The 14,783-nt window shown below is 40.0% G+C and overlaps 1 protein-coding gene across 4 annotated transcripts in view; it reads right to left on the reverse strand.

Annotated features, from left to right (window-relative positions):
* Positions 1-14,783, reverse strand: part of LOC116694177 (cGMP-inhibited 3',5'-cyclic phosphodiesterase A) — a 68,838-nt gene that overhangs the window by 25,780 nt on the left and 28,275 nt on the right. For all 4 annotated transcript variants that reach the window (XR_004333081.1, XM_032523715.1, XM_032523714.1 and 1 more), the window contains one exon: positions 6,119-6,169. Coding sequence is in view for 3 of the 4 variants with exons in the window: in XM_032523715.1 (XP_032379606.1) it covers positions 6,119-6,169 (51 nt within the window). In the remaining variant the exon portion in view is untranslated. The remainder of the gene's footprint in view (positions 1-6,118; positions 6,170-14,783) is intronic.

Here is a 14,783-nt window from a genome sequence, read left to right on the forward strand (position 1 = left end):
GGAGCCATAAAAGGGGAGGGAATGATGAATGTAATGGGTTGGATCTTACTCTAGGAGCAAGCCACTTAATGCCCAAAACATGACATGAAAAATACAGTGTGGTGAAAGGCTCCAGGTGCATGGGTAGCATTTGACATTTGGGGACACAGTGGGGATCTTGCTTTCACTGAATTTGTACTATTCTTATTGACCTGAAAAAAATGGCAATATCTGCTTGGTTACAAAGACAAGCCAACAAATTGTTGCACTAGAAAGAATGTTCTGTTAAAATATATCTACCTTTGAAATTCCTGTCTCTGAACCTCCCTACAGAATGTTTGTGAGATGAGGAGTAATAGCTTTGAGATATTAAACAAAGTTGACTGCATGGAAATAAAGAATGTGAAGTCCTGGCCATCCCTGGCCCAAGCTTTTATGTATCCCCTAAAAGTACGTCCTGATGTTCCTAATCTTCCAACAATTTGCATTTACTTAAAACTTAAGAATCATTAATGGACAGCTTGTAAAGATCAGATTTTTACTGTAATATATAACATCAAAAAGGTATCATAAGCATTTCCTGTCAGGTTAAATGATCAGTTTAATTTGTTGGCCACAGAGGACAGCTCACATACGAGCCCCACACAGTGACCCATCTGGGAAAAAAAGCACTGTGAGCATCATAGAAAAAGCTTTTGGACAAATGTTGTGATGAAGCTTTTCAAATTTATTATTATATTTTCTGAAAACACCACGATGGATGTTCTTTCCTTGGACACATTTGCAACGTTTGTAAATTACATTAATCACTGTTGTTAAAATCAATGTATTTTAATCTTCCAGTGAGCCTGTACTGTATGTCTTTAATGAGTTCTTTTTCTGATTAGATCTTAAAGCATGCATGCTCTTTTTAACTTCAGACCTACACCACATTCATACATTCAAATGTCTCTTTGATCATCGAAACAGCAACTTTCTTGGTTTAAAAATGATTCATCATTCCTCTGTTCTCAAGTGAGATGAATCAATCTTCTTTTTTAAAGGAAACATACACATATCTGTGGTCATGAAAAACAGCTGGCAGCCCGCACGTTGGGAGAGTGAAAAACTGACTGGTCAGATTAATACATTGGCCCATTGGATGAGATGCTCACCAGCAATTTACACTGGCTTTTGGTGTTTGATTTTGGATAACGGTGAACGATTGATTTCATGTTTGCCTTTTTGACTGTAAAACGTTTTAACGGACAGTCACAGTATGTCATAGTAGTTTTCACTGAAAAGAACTATGACCTACTGTCCTAATCAAGCAACACTTAGAAGGTGTTAAAGGTATAGTTTGACATTTTGGGAATAACACATATTTGCTTTCTTGCAGAGGATTAATACCACTCTAGTGTCTCTGCAGTAAATATGAACCCACCACCAGCAGCCGATTAGTTTAGCACAAAGACTGTAAACAGTGGGTAACAGATAGCCTGGCTCTGTCCAAAGGCAACAACAGCCTACTAGAACCTCTAAAGCTCACTAATCAACATGTTATATCTTGTTTGTTTACTCTGTACCTTTAGACAAAGCTAGGCTAGCTGAAGGCAGCAAGCCTAGAGACAAACAGCTAAATAACCGGCTCTAGTTTCTTTTTTACCTTAAAGACATAATAGTGGCATTGATCTCATATCACATTTACCTCTCCGCAAGAAATCCTTATAAGTATCATTCAAAAAATGTTGAACTTTTGCTTTAATGAAGCAGTCACACAACCCAATATGCTGCACTTTAGTCTGTAGGCCGGTGCTCTTAGGGAAGGAAAAGTGAATAAAGATTGCAATTTCATTGAAGTTCAATACATTGCTCAAGGGCACCTTTACAGTTGTGTCAATTAAAGATAGATGCATTCTATTTTTAATACTTAGAACCTATTTTGTGCCACTGTGGATTAACTGTTCTTTGTGCTATCCAAGAAGCATTTTTTTTTGGAGCATGTGAATTCTTTCCTCGCAGCCATTTGGTATTTTTGTGGCTGGCCACTCTTTTGCATTTAACTGGCAGGAGGCACACTGATTTAAAAAGGTGGGAAAGTTCCGTTTCAACTAATACCAGTGACACACCCACTGATACTTCTAATCCGGCCCCTGTGCAAGCACCTCTGGTTACAAATTTACCACAAATCTGTGTGATATTTGGTCACAAGCCCCAAGCTTTTGTTGACATGCTGCATTTGATAAAAACCAACTACCAGCACTAATAAACAGTTTTTATGTCTCCTTAACAAGCCAAGCCATATTGTAAAACATGCATTAACATTCTGTTATGACATTTTACTATGAATAACAACAGGGTAAATGATCCATGGTCTTAATTACCTGTGTGAACACATTTGGGAACAGTATGTCAATAGACATGCCATTGATTATCACCCGTGCAGCAGTTCATATAAACCAAAGCAAGGGCCAGTCAAAACAAACCAGCAATCACTCTTGAAGAGTGAAAAGCTGTTTGTCCACACAACTTCTCTGTACTCAAGGCCCTACTCTGCTGTATATGTAGCTTTAGCTGCACTGATGTGCACCAAAGATTGATCAAATAATATTTGCAAATGACTCTTAGGGCTTGTTTAGTGTGAAAATTGTATTGTAAAATGTGTTTTCGATAACTAACTCAAACCACAATTGCCCGTGATATAATGTAAAAAAAAAGAAATAATAAAAAATAAAAAATACTGAAAATGACTTGCTCAATGCTGGTGTGCATACACACATCTACAATATTTAAACTTGTGAACCATGAACTTTGGATATACTGTATGTATGAACAAAATGTGCCTTTTATATTTGAAACATCACACATTACAAACAACACCATCAACATTGACATTGCAACAACACTGAGCGATGGAAATATGACTGTTGATGTTCCTGTAGTGTCCACATGTTTTTGCCAATAGTTGCAGAAGACAGATGAAGTGCATTTGGTGCAACAAATAAATCGTTGATCCTTCTGTTTAATGATGATAATTAATGGAATACACAGACAAAGAGGTCACATTTTTGAAATTTTCTAAGACGGTCCACTTTCTGCACTTTTAACCCCTCGTCTCCCTCGTCTAAACATACAGTCCTCTTAGCCTTCTTGTTAAATACCAGTGATATGTAGACTTTTTAAAAATTGTGAAATGATGAGAGTATAATGTATCCCACAGGAAAGCTAGATACTGGTCAAATGCCTCAGGGGCCTACTGGAGAATGAAAGATATTTGATTCTCTTAGTAAACACATTTCAATAATATAAGCAACTCAGGCTCTTTATAAAGCACACACAGATACATGTACTGCAGTGCTTATTTTGCAAATAACCCCTTACAAAACTCCTCACACCAAAAAAGCAGGATTGTTTTGAGCAAAAAGTTAGGGGATATAGTTTAAAAAAATGACATAAGTGCATTCAATATTTTTAGTAGATTGATCTAATTTAACTCTCTGCATGTTTGAAAAATCATTACAGTGCAGTTTCTCTACTCCAGTGGCCGTGCAGTTAGTGTAATGGCCCTGATTGCATTTGTCGAGATGGATTACCTGAAGAGTAACCTGGGAGATGGTGATGTTCTCTACTCAAAATTACAGAGCAGTGATGCAGTGTGAATCACAGCAGAACGGTAACATAAACCTCCATTGAGACAATGTTCGCTCCCTGCCTCAGCTCCTACAGCCAAAACTACACCCAACGGCACTGCCCCTTCCACTTCCTAAACAAACCCCCACCACCACCGCGACCTAACTCCCCTCACAATCCCTCTGTCAGCTCAGACCGAAGCTGTGCTGAGCCAGGTCCTCAGATGCAGCCATGATACAATTACATACTATTACATATTTTATTAAAAGGGGGTGTGCTGGGGAATGTGTGTGGGTTAAAATAAAATAATAACTGCGTCATTAAAGATTTACTGGGAAAGATCTAGCCAATTGACCCCTTACATGTAGCAATCTCATCTCTAAGGAGAGGTTTGTTTTTTTCTTCCACATATTCAAGGGTGTTTGATTCCAACAAAGGAGCCAACTAAGATAACAAAAAGCTAAAGAGACAGACAGATTGGTAGAGACAGAAGCAAGAAATGCCTGCATAAAAGACAGGGCAAACAAAAGAGATGCATGAGGTAAAACAGATGGCTTATGCTGGTCGATGAGTGAGCAAGGATTTACCGCATGATACAAGTGGTTGAACATATAACCATCATCAGCACTGCAGCGGGAAAAGTCACGAGTTTGTAAAATCTTACCAACTAAATAAGTATTCTATAAATAAAATCAAGTTAAAATGTAATTCTATTCCTCACCTTCTCTCTGAGAAATAGCACCAACTCAGAGTTGTTTTACTGCTGCACATCATAAAAAGTAGGATTTTAAAAATGTTTATGCTTTTGTATAATTTGTGGCGGATTCAAATATTTCCAAGGCAGAGAATATTAAAATTTGCAGGTAGTATATTTTTTCTTCCAGCCTCAAATGTAGTCTTGCCACAGGACACAATAGCACTACTCTACTAGACTGTCATGATGGGTCCAACCAGAAAAAGGTCAGTGACCTTTTTTCAACTCCCAAACCCACAGTATAGGAAACAGTGATCTTAACTGCTCACAGTGATTTTGAGAAAACTTCAACATGACTGCAATGTCATGGCTTGTCTGCCTCACAGACCACTCTTCAAGCCTTTTTGTAATTAACAATAACAGTCACAAGATCGGGGCCTACAAACACTCTTTTCTCCGATAATCTCACTAGGTAAAGTTCCAAAACCAATGTGTTTTCAAGTGGAATACAAATATTTAAATAGCTCTTTCCATACATAACTTCACTGTCAATTCCTAAGCTAAAACATCCACCGCAAGTTTTGGACGGGGGGAAATAAATAGAAAAAAGAAGCAGTTTGGAAAATGAGCTTGCTAATGTGTGCATGTTGGCGACTATGACACAGTGGAGATCACGCAAGTGCTCTGGTCACCAGCTAAAGAGTGGAGTGTGTGATTTACACTCTCTACGTCTACCAGGTGCCATGGCATAGTGAAGCACTACTACCAGCCTCTCTGACCAACAGCCTGGTACAAGAGAGTAGAGCCAAGGGAAAATAGCCACAAGATGGAGAGAAATGCCAACATAAGCCTCGACTTCTTACACGTCTTCTCAGTCTCTGGACTATTACAGGATTCCATTGACGAACTCAGAGCACCAATCCAAATTAAAAAAAGACTGAACTGACCACTGAATCTAAATGGCAGCTTAGGGAATGTATCAATCAAAAAAATATGTGCTTACTAACCCCACATTACAAATTGATATGAGCCTTGGACAATATTTAAAGGGTAACATGCTATTTGAAAATGTCTCTGCTCGAAAGGGATGATACTGTAAGGCTGATTTTGGGTGTAACACGATATGAGTCTTAGCTTCTCAGTGTGCAATTTGATTTCAAGCCCAATCCTGCGCTTTTCATGAAAACTCCCCTAATTTCCCCACCAACCACAACTTCTTCGGCATTTATTGCAACCCGAGCATACAGTGTCAGCACAGACACATTGTCTATTCATTTCTCAAGGACATCCTCCTCATAGCAGAACATGTAGTACAGAACAAATACTGTATATGGCCCTGTCAACGCCAAGGACATAGTTTGTTCTGTACTCCAGAGCCCTGCCCTATGGCTCTGTAGCAGCTCAATGCACAAATTCCCGGTTGCACACACACATCCTAATCTCAAGGTAATCTCAAGGATGTGGCTGTGTGTGTCTGCCCTTTACAAGCTGTGCCCCCTTGTGTCCAAGCCTGTCTAGTTTCAATTCCCTGGTCTTTAATGGCTTGTGCAGCACCTTAAAGCCAAATCAGAGACTTGCATCCTTTAGACTAACAGAGTTCGACAGGGACTCTGGTGGGAAGTGACACCTCTGGACATGCTGTTTAACCAGGGCCAAAATTAGTTTGTGAACAGCCCTGTTAGTAATAGGATTTCTGCTATTTGCGTCATTTATAAGGTGTGTGTAGGCGAGTGACGGAGATCTGGGAGCTAGTTCCTGTGTGTGTGTGTTTTCCTGTCAGCTGTGTATCATTATTGTCATTACTAGCGAGTCTCTTTTTGTGTGGACAATGCTAACCTGTGATCCTCGGGAGCCTCTCTTGTGGTCCCAATCCGAGCGGGGGAGCATCTGTGGGAAAAAAGAGAGATGTTTAAACCACGGTCTTGCACATCATGTTCCTGTTAGCGTCCTTAAACAGAACAGTGCCCCCTCACAAAGGCAACAACATAATGGAGATATACTGTGCAGTACCAGAAAAGATGATGAGCAGCAGTGGTGATGAAAAAAGTCGATGCAAAGAGAGACTCAAGGATGTGGGGGGGGAATGGAAATGCTCATAAATGCAAAAATGTTTTTTTCTTCTTTTTTTCACTTTCCATTAAGCGCAGACGTTTAATGCAATTTCACAGTCAAGTTTGGTTTACTTTAGCTCCTCTTCACTGCCTTAAGGCCTGGTGGAGGCTGAGGATTTTTACGCTGTCTAATTACCAGCCACTGTGTCCTCCCACAGGCCTTGTAAACCCGTTTTCTACTTTCTTGGGAGTCACCAAATGCATCAGTGCAACTCTGTCACTGATTTTTGGTGAACACGTTGCAGGAGACCCAAGTCAACATTGAAACCACCCCCCCGCCTCTGTTGGGGCTTTCTGCCCCAGAACTGAGAAGCCCTGAGAAATGCAGCATGTCGCTGTGACAAATTGCTGCTGCACACAGTGAGGCAAGGGGCTCAGTATAAGAGCCAAATTGATAACACTGGTGTAACTTACTGTGTCAGAGGAGGTCATTGAGTTGTGTCATGCTGTGAGTGAAAACATTAGGAAAACAGTGAGTTTTGGTCGGGAGTGCTACGAGTGTTTTCCAACATTTGCTTAGTTCTAAACAAATAGTTAAGTAACTGTTAACTGCCTCATTATAAGGAAGTTTAGTTTGTATATTTTTGACTGTAAAAAACACAGGTATATTTTTACTGTATATTGGTCATAGCAGGTTTAAATCCTGTATTTTGAATTTTGGTAATGGCTCCACAAAACTGTGGGGACCCTGACAAACAAAGTCACCCTCATAACAATCACACATGCAACAGAACACAATAAATACAACGAAAGTACAGCGTTTTCCACAGTTTGACACTTAAGAGGTTGTTAAAAGTGCAGTGCGAGGGGTTTGCCCTTTCTCAACAAACATCTTCACTCATTCTCCATTTTCTAGCCCGAGGACTGCAGCTATGAAGACCCTAGATTCTTTGAACATCAGCATGATCTAATATAATATCTGTGAGTCACTTCAAAGCTCTATCAAGCGTGCACATACAGTGCCTACTCATGCATCAGAATAACCTTACTAGATGGGAAAAAAAGTCAACAAGCAATCAACCGTGTAAAAGGCCAATGTATGAAATGTAAATGACTGTGAATGATAGTATTAGCCAACCAGTGAGCTGTTTTTCTTATTCTTTACTGCTTTGACAGCAGGTTTTGCTTTTACAACATCGGATCTGGCAGCACCTCCTCCATGGTCACGGTGGAGTCCTGCTCCATTAGAAGGTCCTAGTATCAGTGAGGCTCTCCAGGCACACACACATAAACAGCCTTTTCGGTCTTACGGCCTTATGTAACCCAACCTTTCATCTCCATGCTCTCAGAGACAGACCCAGACTACACAGAAGTTTACATGTGCACTTTGATGTGCCGAAACAAAAAAAAACACACAAAATCAAAGCTAAGCATAAAATTTGAGAGGCGCGGATCGCCCTTTTGCACAGAGTGACTTTACAGGCCACAGTGGAGTTAATTTCCTCTGAAACTGGCTCAAAACAATTTGATCAACAAATACATGTGGATGGTGTGTCACTCACTTGCTAAATCAAACAGTAGATGCAGTCTGGTGCCACTGTGTTTGAATGGTTTTTTTTATACCGATGCTTGAAAATCAGTAAACACAATTTTGCTGTTAGTGCTTTCAATTTTCAAACCACTGGTGTTAGAATAAACAATAATTTACTGTATCACAAACATCATCTATTTTTTAAAGACAAAAAGGAACAATATCAGTCACGAGAGTCAAAAGAAACCCAGTAGAACTAGACAATAACCTCACAGAGGTTAAAACATGTCTATATCTATGCAAAAAAAGAGAGGCGATACATCTTCTTTTCAAGCCAGTTAATCATTTACAAACAATAATGGCTAAAACAAAGTCTTGTTTAAACTTTATTACCTTGTTTTGCTTCAGGAGAACAGAGTAGAGTATACTTAAAACATATGATAGTTCACTGCCAATATTATGTCTGAAGAGGTAAAACCACACATGAATGATTTCTTAGATATCTCCTGGTTTTTCATGGAAACCCTCCAGGCAGCATAACACAGCCAAAATAGTAAAATTTCCAAATGGATTTGTTTTTGTCCTAAAGCTCCAGTGCACCTACTGGGAAAAATAACAACTTTGTAGAAGTTATGCCCTTTATTTCACCCTCTGCTAGATATATTATGCCACCCAATAACTCAGTAGAATACAGGTTTAGCAGTGGCTTCCCATTACTTATAGCAAAGACAAAAAATGCTTTGTGTCTATGAAAGTGGACGTACGTCCTTCAATCACGGCGCAGTATCTACCAGAGTAACACAACACACTCAATGAGGTCTGAAACATTCTTATGGGACTCTGGCTCCATTGTAAACGCATTCTAGAGATTTGCTATACTTTCATGATTTAGAGGAATATTCTCAAGAAACGTTATTACTGCCATAGTTGCACCCAAGTTAAGGGATCTTTCCAGAAAATAATAGGTAAAAAATAAAATAATACTGAGCTAATAATAATAATAATAATAATAATAATGAGCCCTCTCATGTGCACAACCCGTCAAGTTCCAAATGTGTCAATAAGAATGTTGATATTAAACACAATGTTTTTTAACACTGATTACAAAAACATAAGTGGGTTTGTTCAAGTTTGCATTCATACCATTAGGAGTAGCAGTAATTGGAAGTTTGAACCATTTTTTTCAACTACTGTTTCTACTTGCTAACTAGTTTTTAACACACTTTTATTCTTTCAAACAACAACTGCTGTGGTACCCCCTTGGCTTCGAGATCCCCTGGTTGGGAATCACTGCTTCCACCCCTGTACGGTGCACACAAGACTAGAGAATAATATTTAAAAACGTCAACAGCAATGTGTCTTTCCAACAATGTCCCAGACCCGGTTACTGTGGATAGACCACAGACCTCACTGTCAACAGTTTTCTTTGGAACTATTCTGTACCTGTAAAGCTCGTGCACGGTGAGTCACCAAGACGTTGTTCCTGTTGCTGCTGATGTTGTTGAGTTGTCAATGGTGTGAGCACCAAAAACAAAATTCCATTCAAGGTCACTGTGATGGGATGGAGTTGGGTTTGTTGCAGATTAAACTAGCAATAACCTTCACACGTCTACCAGGATTGAGACTGAATTTGGGTTACTTAGATTGATGAAACCACATATTAGCCTCGGCTGAATGTGTTAATTAACGTTAGTATGCCCTTTTGCCTAAAACAAGGACTGGTTCTTGTCCCTGATGTCCAACTTTCTAAGATGGAATCACTTAACCTGTGTCTTGGTATGAGAAATCCTGTCATTTACTGTCCAGCTTGATGACATTTTGTTTAGATTTATATGCATAAATGTAAATAAAAAGAAGGATACTCCTTAGTAGATGAAGTGAAAATGCAGCCAGCTAAAATATGCCCGACTGGCTGCCCTCTGTAAATGAGGCGCTTTCTCATGACTTAAAACAGTGCCAGCCAAGTAAACTCCCAGCCTTCCTCTCACCCAGAGTGTTAAGAGGGCAGCAGCGTGGATGCCAGTATGCAGCCAACCCTTGTCTACCACCATTGCTCCAAGCCACAGCCCACAGTAAGCTGCCATGCCTCTGAGGTGCTGGGTAAACATCATGGTGTCAAAGCACAAACAAACTACTGGAATATGCTTGTTGTTTGACTTGCTCCCGCCAGTAACCAGTTGAGAACCACTTCGCTGTGGGTGTGAAGTGGCAGGAGCTACAGCTACAGCACCCACAGTGTAGCTAAACTTTCACCTGAAGCCTCGTAATGAACCTGATCCTCTGTCATCTACTTTCGACTGAGCACTTTTCAAAATCGGTCTGAAAGGAAACCGGAAACTGCCTCGTCCTATTATAGCTCAGTGCAAGATAAGTGCTAGCAGTGTTTCTTAATCATTCATTCATGATTAGGCTTTCATTCTTCTCTGCCTCCCTCTTTCTATGCCTCCCATGTCCTATTCCGTCCCTCATTAGTGGCTTCATATGAGGGGAGTTGATGTGCGTCTACTTAGATCTTCTGTAGCTGTATTAGCTTGTTAGTGCACTGGATTTACTGGGACCCAAATTCATTGTCTATTGAGGATACAGCTACAATAAAACTAGAGATATCCTGGTTGGGGGAAGGGAATAAAATAAGAGAAGACTGCTGATCTTACAGTATGGTTGGGTTAATTAAGGCGGTGTTGAAGGGCCAGCAGATCAGTCTGCAGAATTTCCAATCAGCTTGACCCAAGGGTTTAATGCACCACCTCTCTGTCCAATTAAACTCACTCTGCTCTCACTTACAATCAGGTCTGCAAAGTCATGACTTCACACATATGCCTACTTATGTAATGCAAACACACATGCACTCAGACTCACACTCTCTGCTTCAAGGTCTCTCTTTTCTTGCTTATTCCTCCTTTGTTCTTTTATTACTGCTCTCTGTCAAAGATATTCTGACGTCTGAATTGTTTAACTCGGAGAGTGTCCCACACTCACTTCCATTTCAGCCGACAAAAAGAAAGTAGGTCAGATTCGACTAAGTCTCACCATATTAAGGCTTCAGAAATGACAGCGGTTTAGACGTAAGGACACCAAAAAGGCAACAATCAAATATCCTTGTACTCACTTTCATGGCTGTTAGAGCCATAGTAAACTCTATATTGTTCTTATACCATGGTCTGGGTGAATACTGAATTCTGATTGGCTGCAGGGTGTCAATTAAAAAATGATTTAGGAAACCTACTAATGACTTCTGGTAAAACTGACTGACTAACTGTTAACTGTTCTAAATGAATGCACTACATTAAATGAAAAACAAAATCTGACTGTTATTAACGACACCGAGTGTTGTTCTTCAGTGCCTCGTCCTCTGAACACCACAGGATGGCGACTGTACACAAGCTGCAAGAAGTAAGTTACACTGCCCCTCTGAACTGACTTTGTTTCACAGCGATCATCTCATATCCCATTCGCTGATCAACTAGCTACTTCAGGCTGTGGCCGACAATACACATGGCGGATCATTTGTTCATGAAAGTCTTGATGTTGATTTGGGCACAATGACATGGCTGGATAGCTAGCTTGTCTTGTTGTTATACATACTGTCAAGTTATGTTTACTGATTGTCAACCGTACATATATCATGTTATAGAAATTAAACACAACGTTAGTTTTCTGGCACGTTATGTTATGAGCCAAAGGGTTCTATGAGCTGAGCGGACTCTAAATATCTCTTGTTGCCAAGCTTGGCAAGTATTAACAAAGGTCTGTCCTATTTACTGGAGCAGTGAACAACATTTGCATTACATAAGAACCTTATGGGATGGAAATAATTGTTCCAGGTATTAGTAAAACTCAGGTGTTACCAGGGAAACTTGATATTTTGATTGTAAAACGCATTAAAATGAAAATAAATGTTATTTGGTAAGAGACCATGTTATAAGCGGGTTATGCCCTTTGAGATGTCTCCGTGAAGGCGTCTGACAACTCGTCGGGCATTAACCCTTACATCATTGCTTTGAAAATGAGGTGTAATCTTCCTTTGCACCCACAGGTGGAGGTATTCTCATGATTAGTGTCACATAGTGTTTTCTTGGGACCGTCTTTGAGAAACTGTCCTTTTTGTTAAAGAAAATGATGACAATTATTTTTACAGTATTCAAGAATTTTTGCTGAACCAGTTGGAGAAAAGAAGGTAGTATAATACTCAAATATAATACCAGTATATGTTATATATTACAGTATATTATATATTACTACATCAAACATCTTTGTGAATGGCTACCTAAGCTTTGGGTGCAGGAAGCTTTGATAATTGAACCCTTTTGTGTACTTGGTAGATACAGACTTTCTTTATAACTGTCAGCCTTGCAATATTTGGACAGAAACAGCACATGCCAAGTATATCCATTTGACTGACATTACAACAAGCTAAAAAAACTAAAAAACTTAGTATGTTAATATGTGTGAGTATTTATCTTCTTTCTATCCATAATGTTCTTACTTTCTCAGTCTTTGTATTTTCCTCTTTGCATTTTCATTAAATGAACTATCATCCTCCTTCTTCATAAGCTGTCCTGAATTTAATTGGACACAAGGCAATGGTAATGCCAGAAGGCAAAGGAAAATAGACATTAAAGCGCTAAGATTTAATAGGGGTGTGTACAGTATACAGTAAAACTGCAGGAAAAGAGTGTGGAAAGGCTTGGGTAGAGGCAGACACAAATTTCTGACTCAAACTGTCTGGCTCATCCAGGTGACTCTAAAAACCTTGGCACACCTTCTCCTCTGCCACATCCACCCCAAGCACAGCAGCCGTTGACTGGGAGGACAATTATAAATCCTTCACTGACTGCCTGTTGAGCGGAGAGTATGGAGAGTCATTCCTATTCAAGCTGGCTAATGTTTTACAGGTTTTACCGTGGGGGTCAGTCATTGTGGGTCATTTGCGTCATCGCTGGAGAGAAGGGAACTATCAAGGTGGGCTGCCAAAGCGGAGAGGGCCATGTGCAGGGAATGAGGAAGACACTTGTGTGTATGCAATGATTATTAGCACACGCTCACCTAAAAGCTGTTTGGCTCTCACATTCGCTGTCATATGCATCAGCATGCAAAGCAAACACGTACACTTAATGAACAAAACCACCCCTACATGTGCATTAACGACGCTCACATGCACAAATATGACCCTATGTTATATTTCACACATTAGCACTGGATCTGCACACCGTTTACCCCTCCTATAAGCTTTACACTTTCTTAGTCAGAATCTGCTAATTTCTGAAGTGTGTCATATGGAATGTATCATCTTTACGTTTCCTGGGAGAGACTTAGCCTGATCCTTAAAGAAACCCTGTGTTTGAGTCACTACCAGAGATAGATCTGTCAATGTCCCAGTGTGAAAGCACAGGACATAAGGATGTCGTGGCCCTCAATGGGAGTACCCCATATTCCGACCTCAAAAACTATCAAACACACTGGCATGATATGTTTCACTGAAGAAAATCTCCTCAAAATATTTGGATATAACAGTATTTTTTTAAAGCCTCAACCATTAGGCTTTATGATTAAAATGCATCGTCTTTTATTTTTTGTCACATTATTTGTGTGGGCTCTGGCCGACTCCTTTGCAAGCAGTTAGGTTACATTCAGCTGGGTGAAAAAGACGGGATCTGGCTGGGTAGACCTGGCAGCCCACTTCAAAACAGCATGCCAACACCATTAGTGTATAATGGTCCAGTCAGGATTACTGCTGGGGCCTGGAGAGCTGAGAAGGGAACACAGCACTTACTTGTTTGTTTGTTTTACAAGTCTCTGCTCTGTTCAGTCTGCAAGGTGCCACTGAGCTTTGTGTGATTTAATTCACAGTTGATTCAAACGGTGCACAGTGTGACAACTGCTCTATGACCACAGCACACTTGTTTTGAAGAATTGTGGTAGAATAAATAGGTTATGACCCTACAATTAATTTCTTTAATCAAAGCTAACTTGTCTTCCTCTGTAAAATACAGACATCAAGCTTGCGCTGTCACAAATTCTGTGGGAGATACATTTCCCCCTGGTGACTGCACCTGTTGATTGGCTAATTACATACCCATCAAGAAAACAAATTATCTTTTTATTTGCCTTATGTGTCATTCCCATCTTTGTCAAGAGGGGATTTCAAAATGAATCAACAGTTAAATACAAAACAAGTTTGACCTGACCTTGACATGAGAACTGACGCAAACGCACTGAATTTTTGAATCAACTTAGTTTTAGCGTAATAATTATGAGGGAAAATCCATTATTTGATATTAAACTATTGGAGCTTCAGTATTCACCTTAAGCTTCCCTATGAGATAATGCAGTGAACAAGGAATGATAATTCCCTGAGAACACAGAGATCAGTCAACAGCAATGTCATGAAAGTATGGGAATTTATGCATGCATGCATGCAGCCTCCAGTGCATACATTATTTCATCTTTTATTCACAGGCCTGACTCAGCTAGGTCTGTGTTCTGTGTTTTGTCTGTGCTCATCAGAGAGAGGACCACACGCACGCACGCACACAAGCACTCACCCACACACACACACACACACACACACACACACACACACACACACACACACACACACACACACACACACACACACACACACATCTCCCCCTTTATTTCAGTTGCACATAGAACATTTACAATCCCGTCAAGATTCCCACAGGACTCCAGTAAACAAACAGACAGCAGCTGCCCGCTCAAGCATATGCCTTTCAATTGCATTCCTACATCCTTAAATCAGCATAAATCACTGCTGTAAAAATATAAACATACAGTCATGACAGCACCTATATACTGACTGATGTATTCAAAGTGTGTGTGTGCGTGCATGAAAGTGTGTGAATGCCAGCCGCTAATAAACAGCATGTGTGTACCTGTGTGGGGCATAAATCTCTGC

Source organism: Etheostoma spectabile, chromosome 8 (genome assembly GCF_008692095.1).
Source record: "Etheostoma spectabile isolate EspeVRDwgs_2016 chromosome 8, UIUC_Espe_1.0, whole genome shotgun sequence".
NCBI lineage: Eukaryota > Metazoa > Chordata > Actinopteri > Perciformes > Percidae > Etheostoma > Etheostoma spectabile.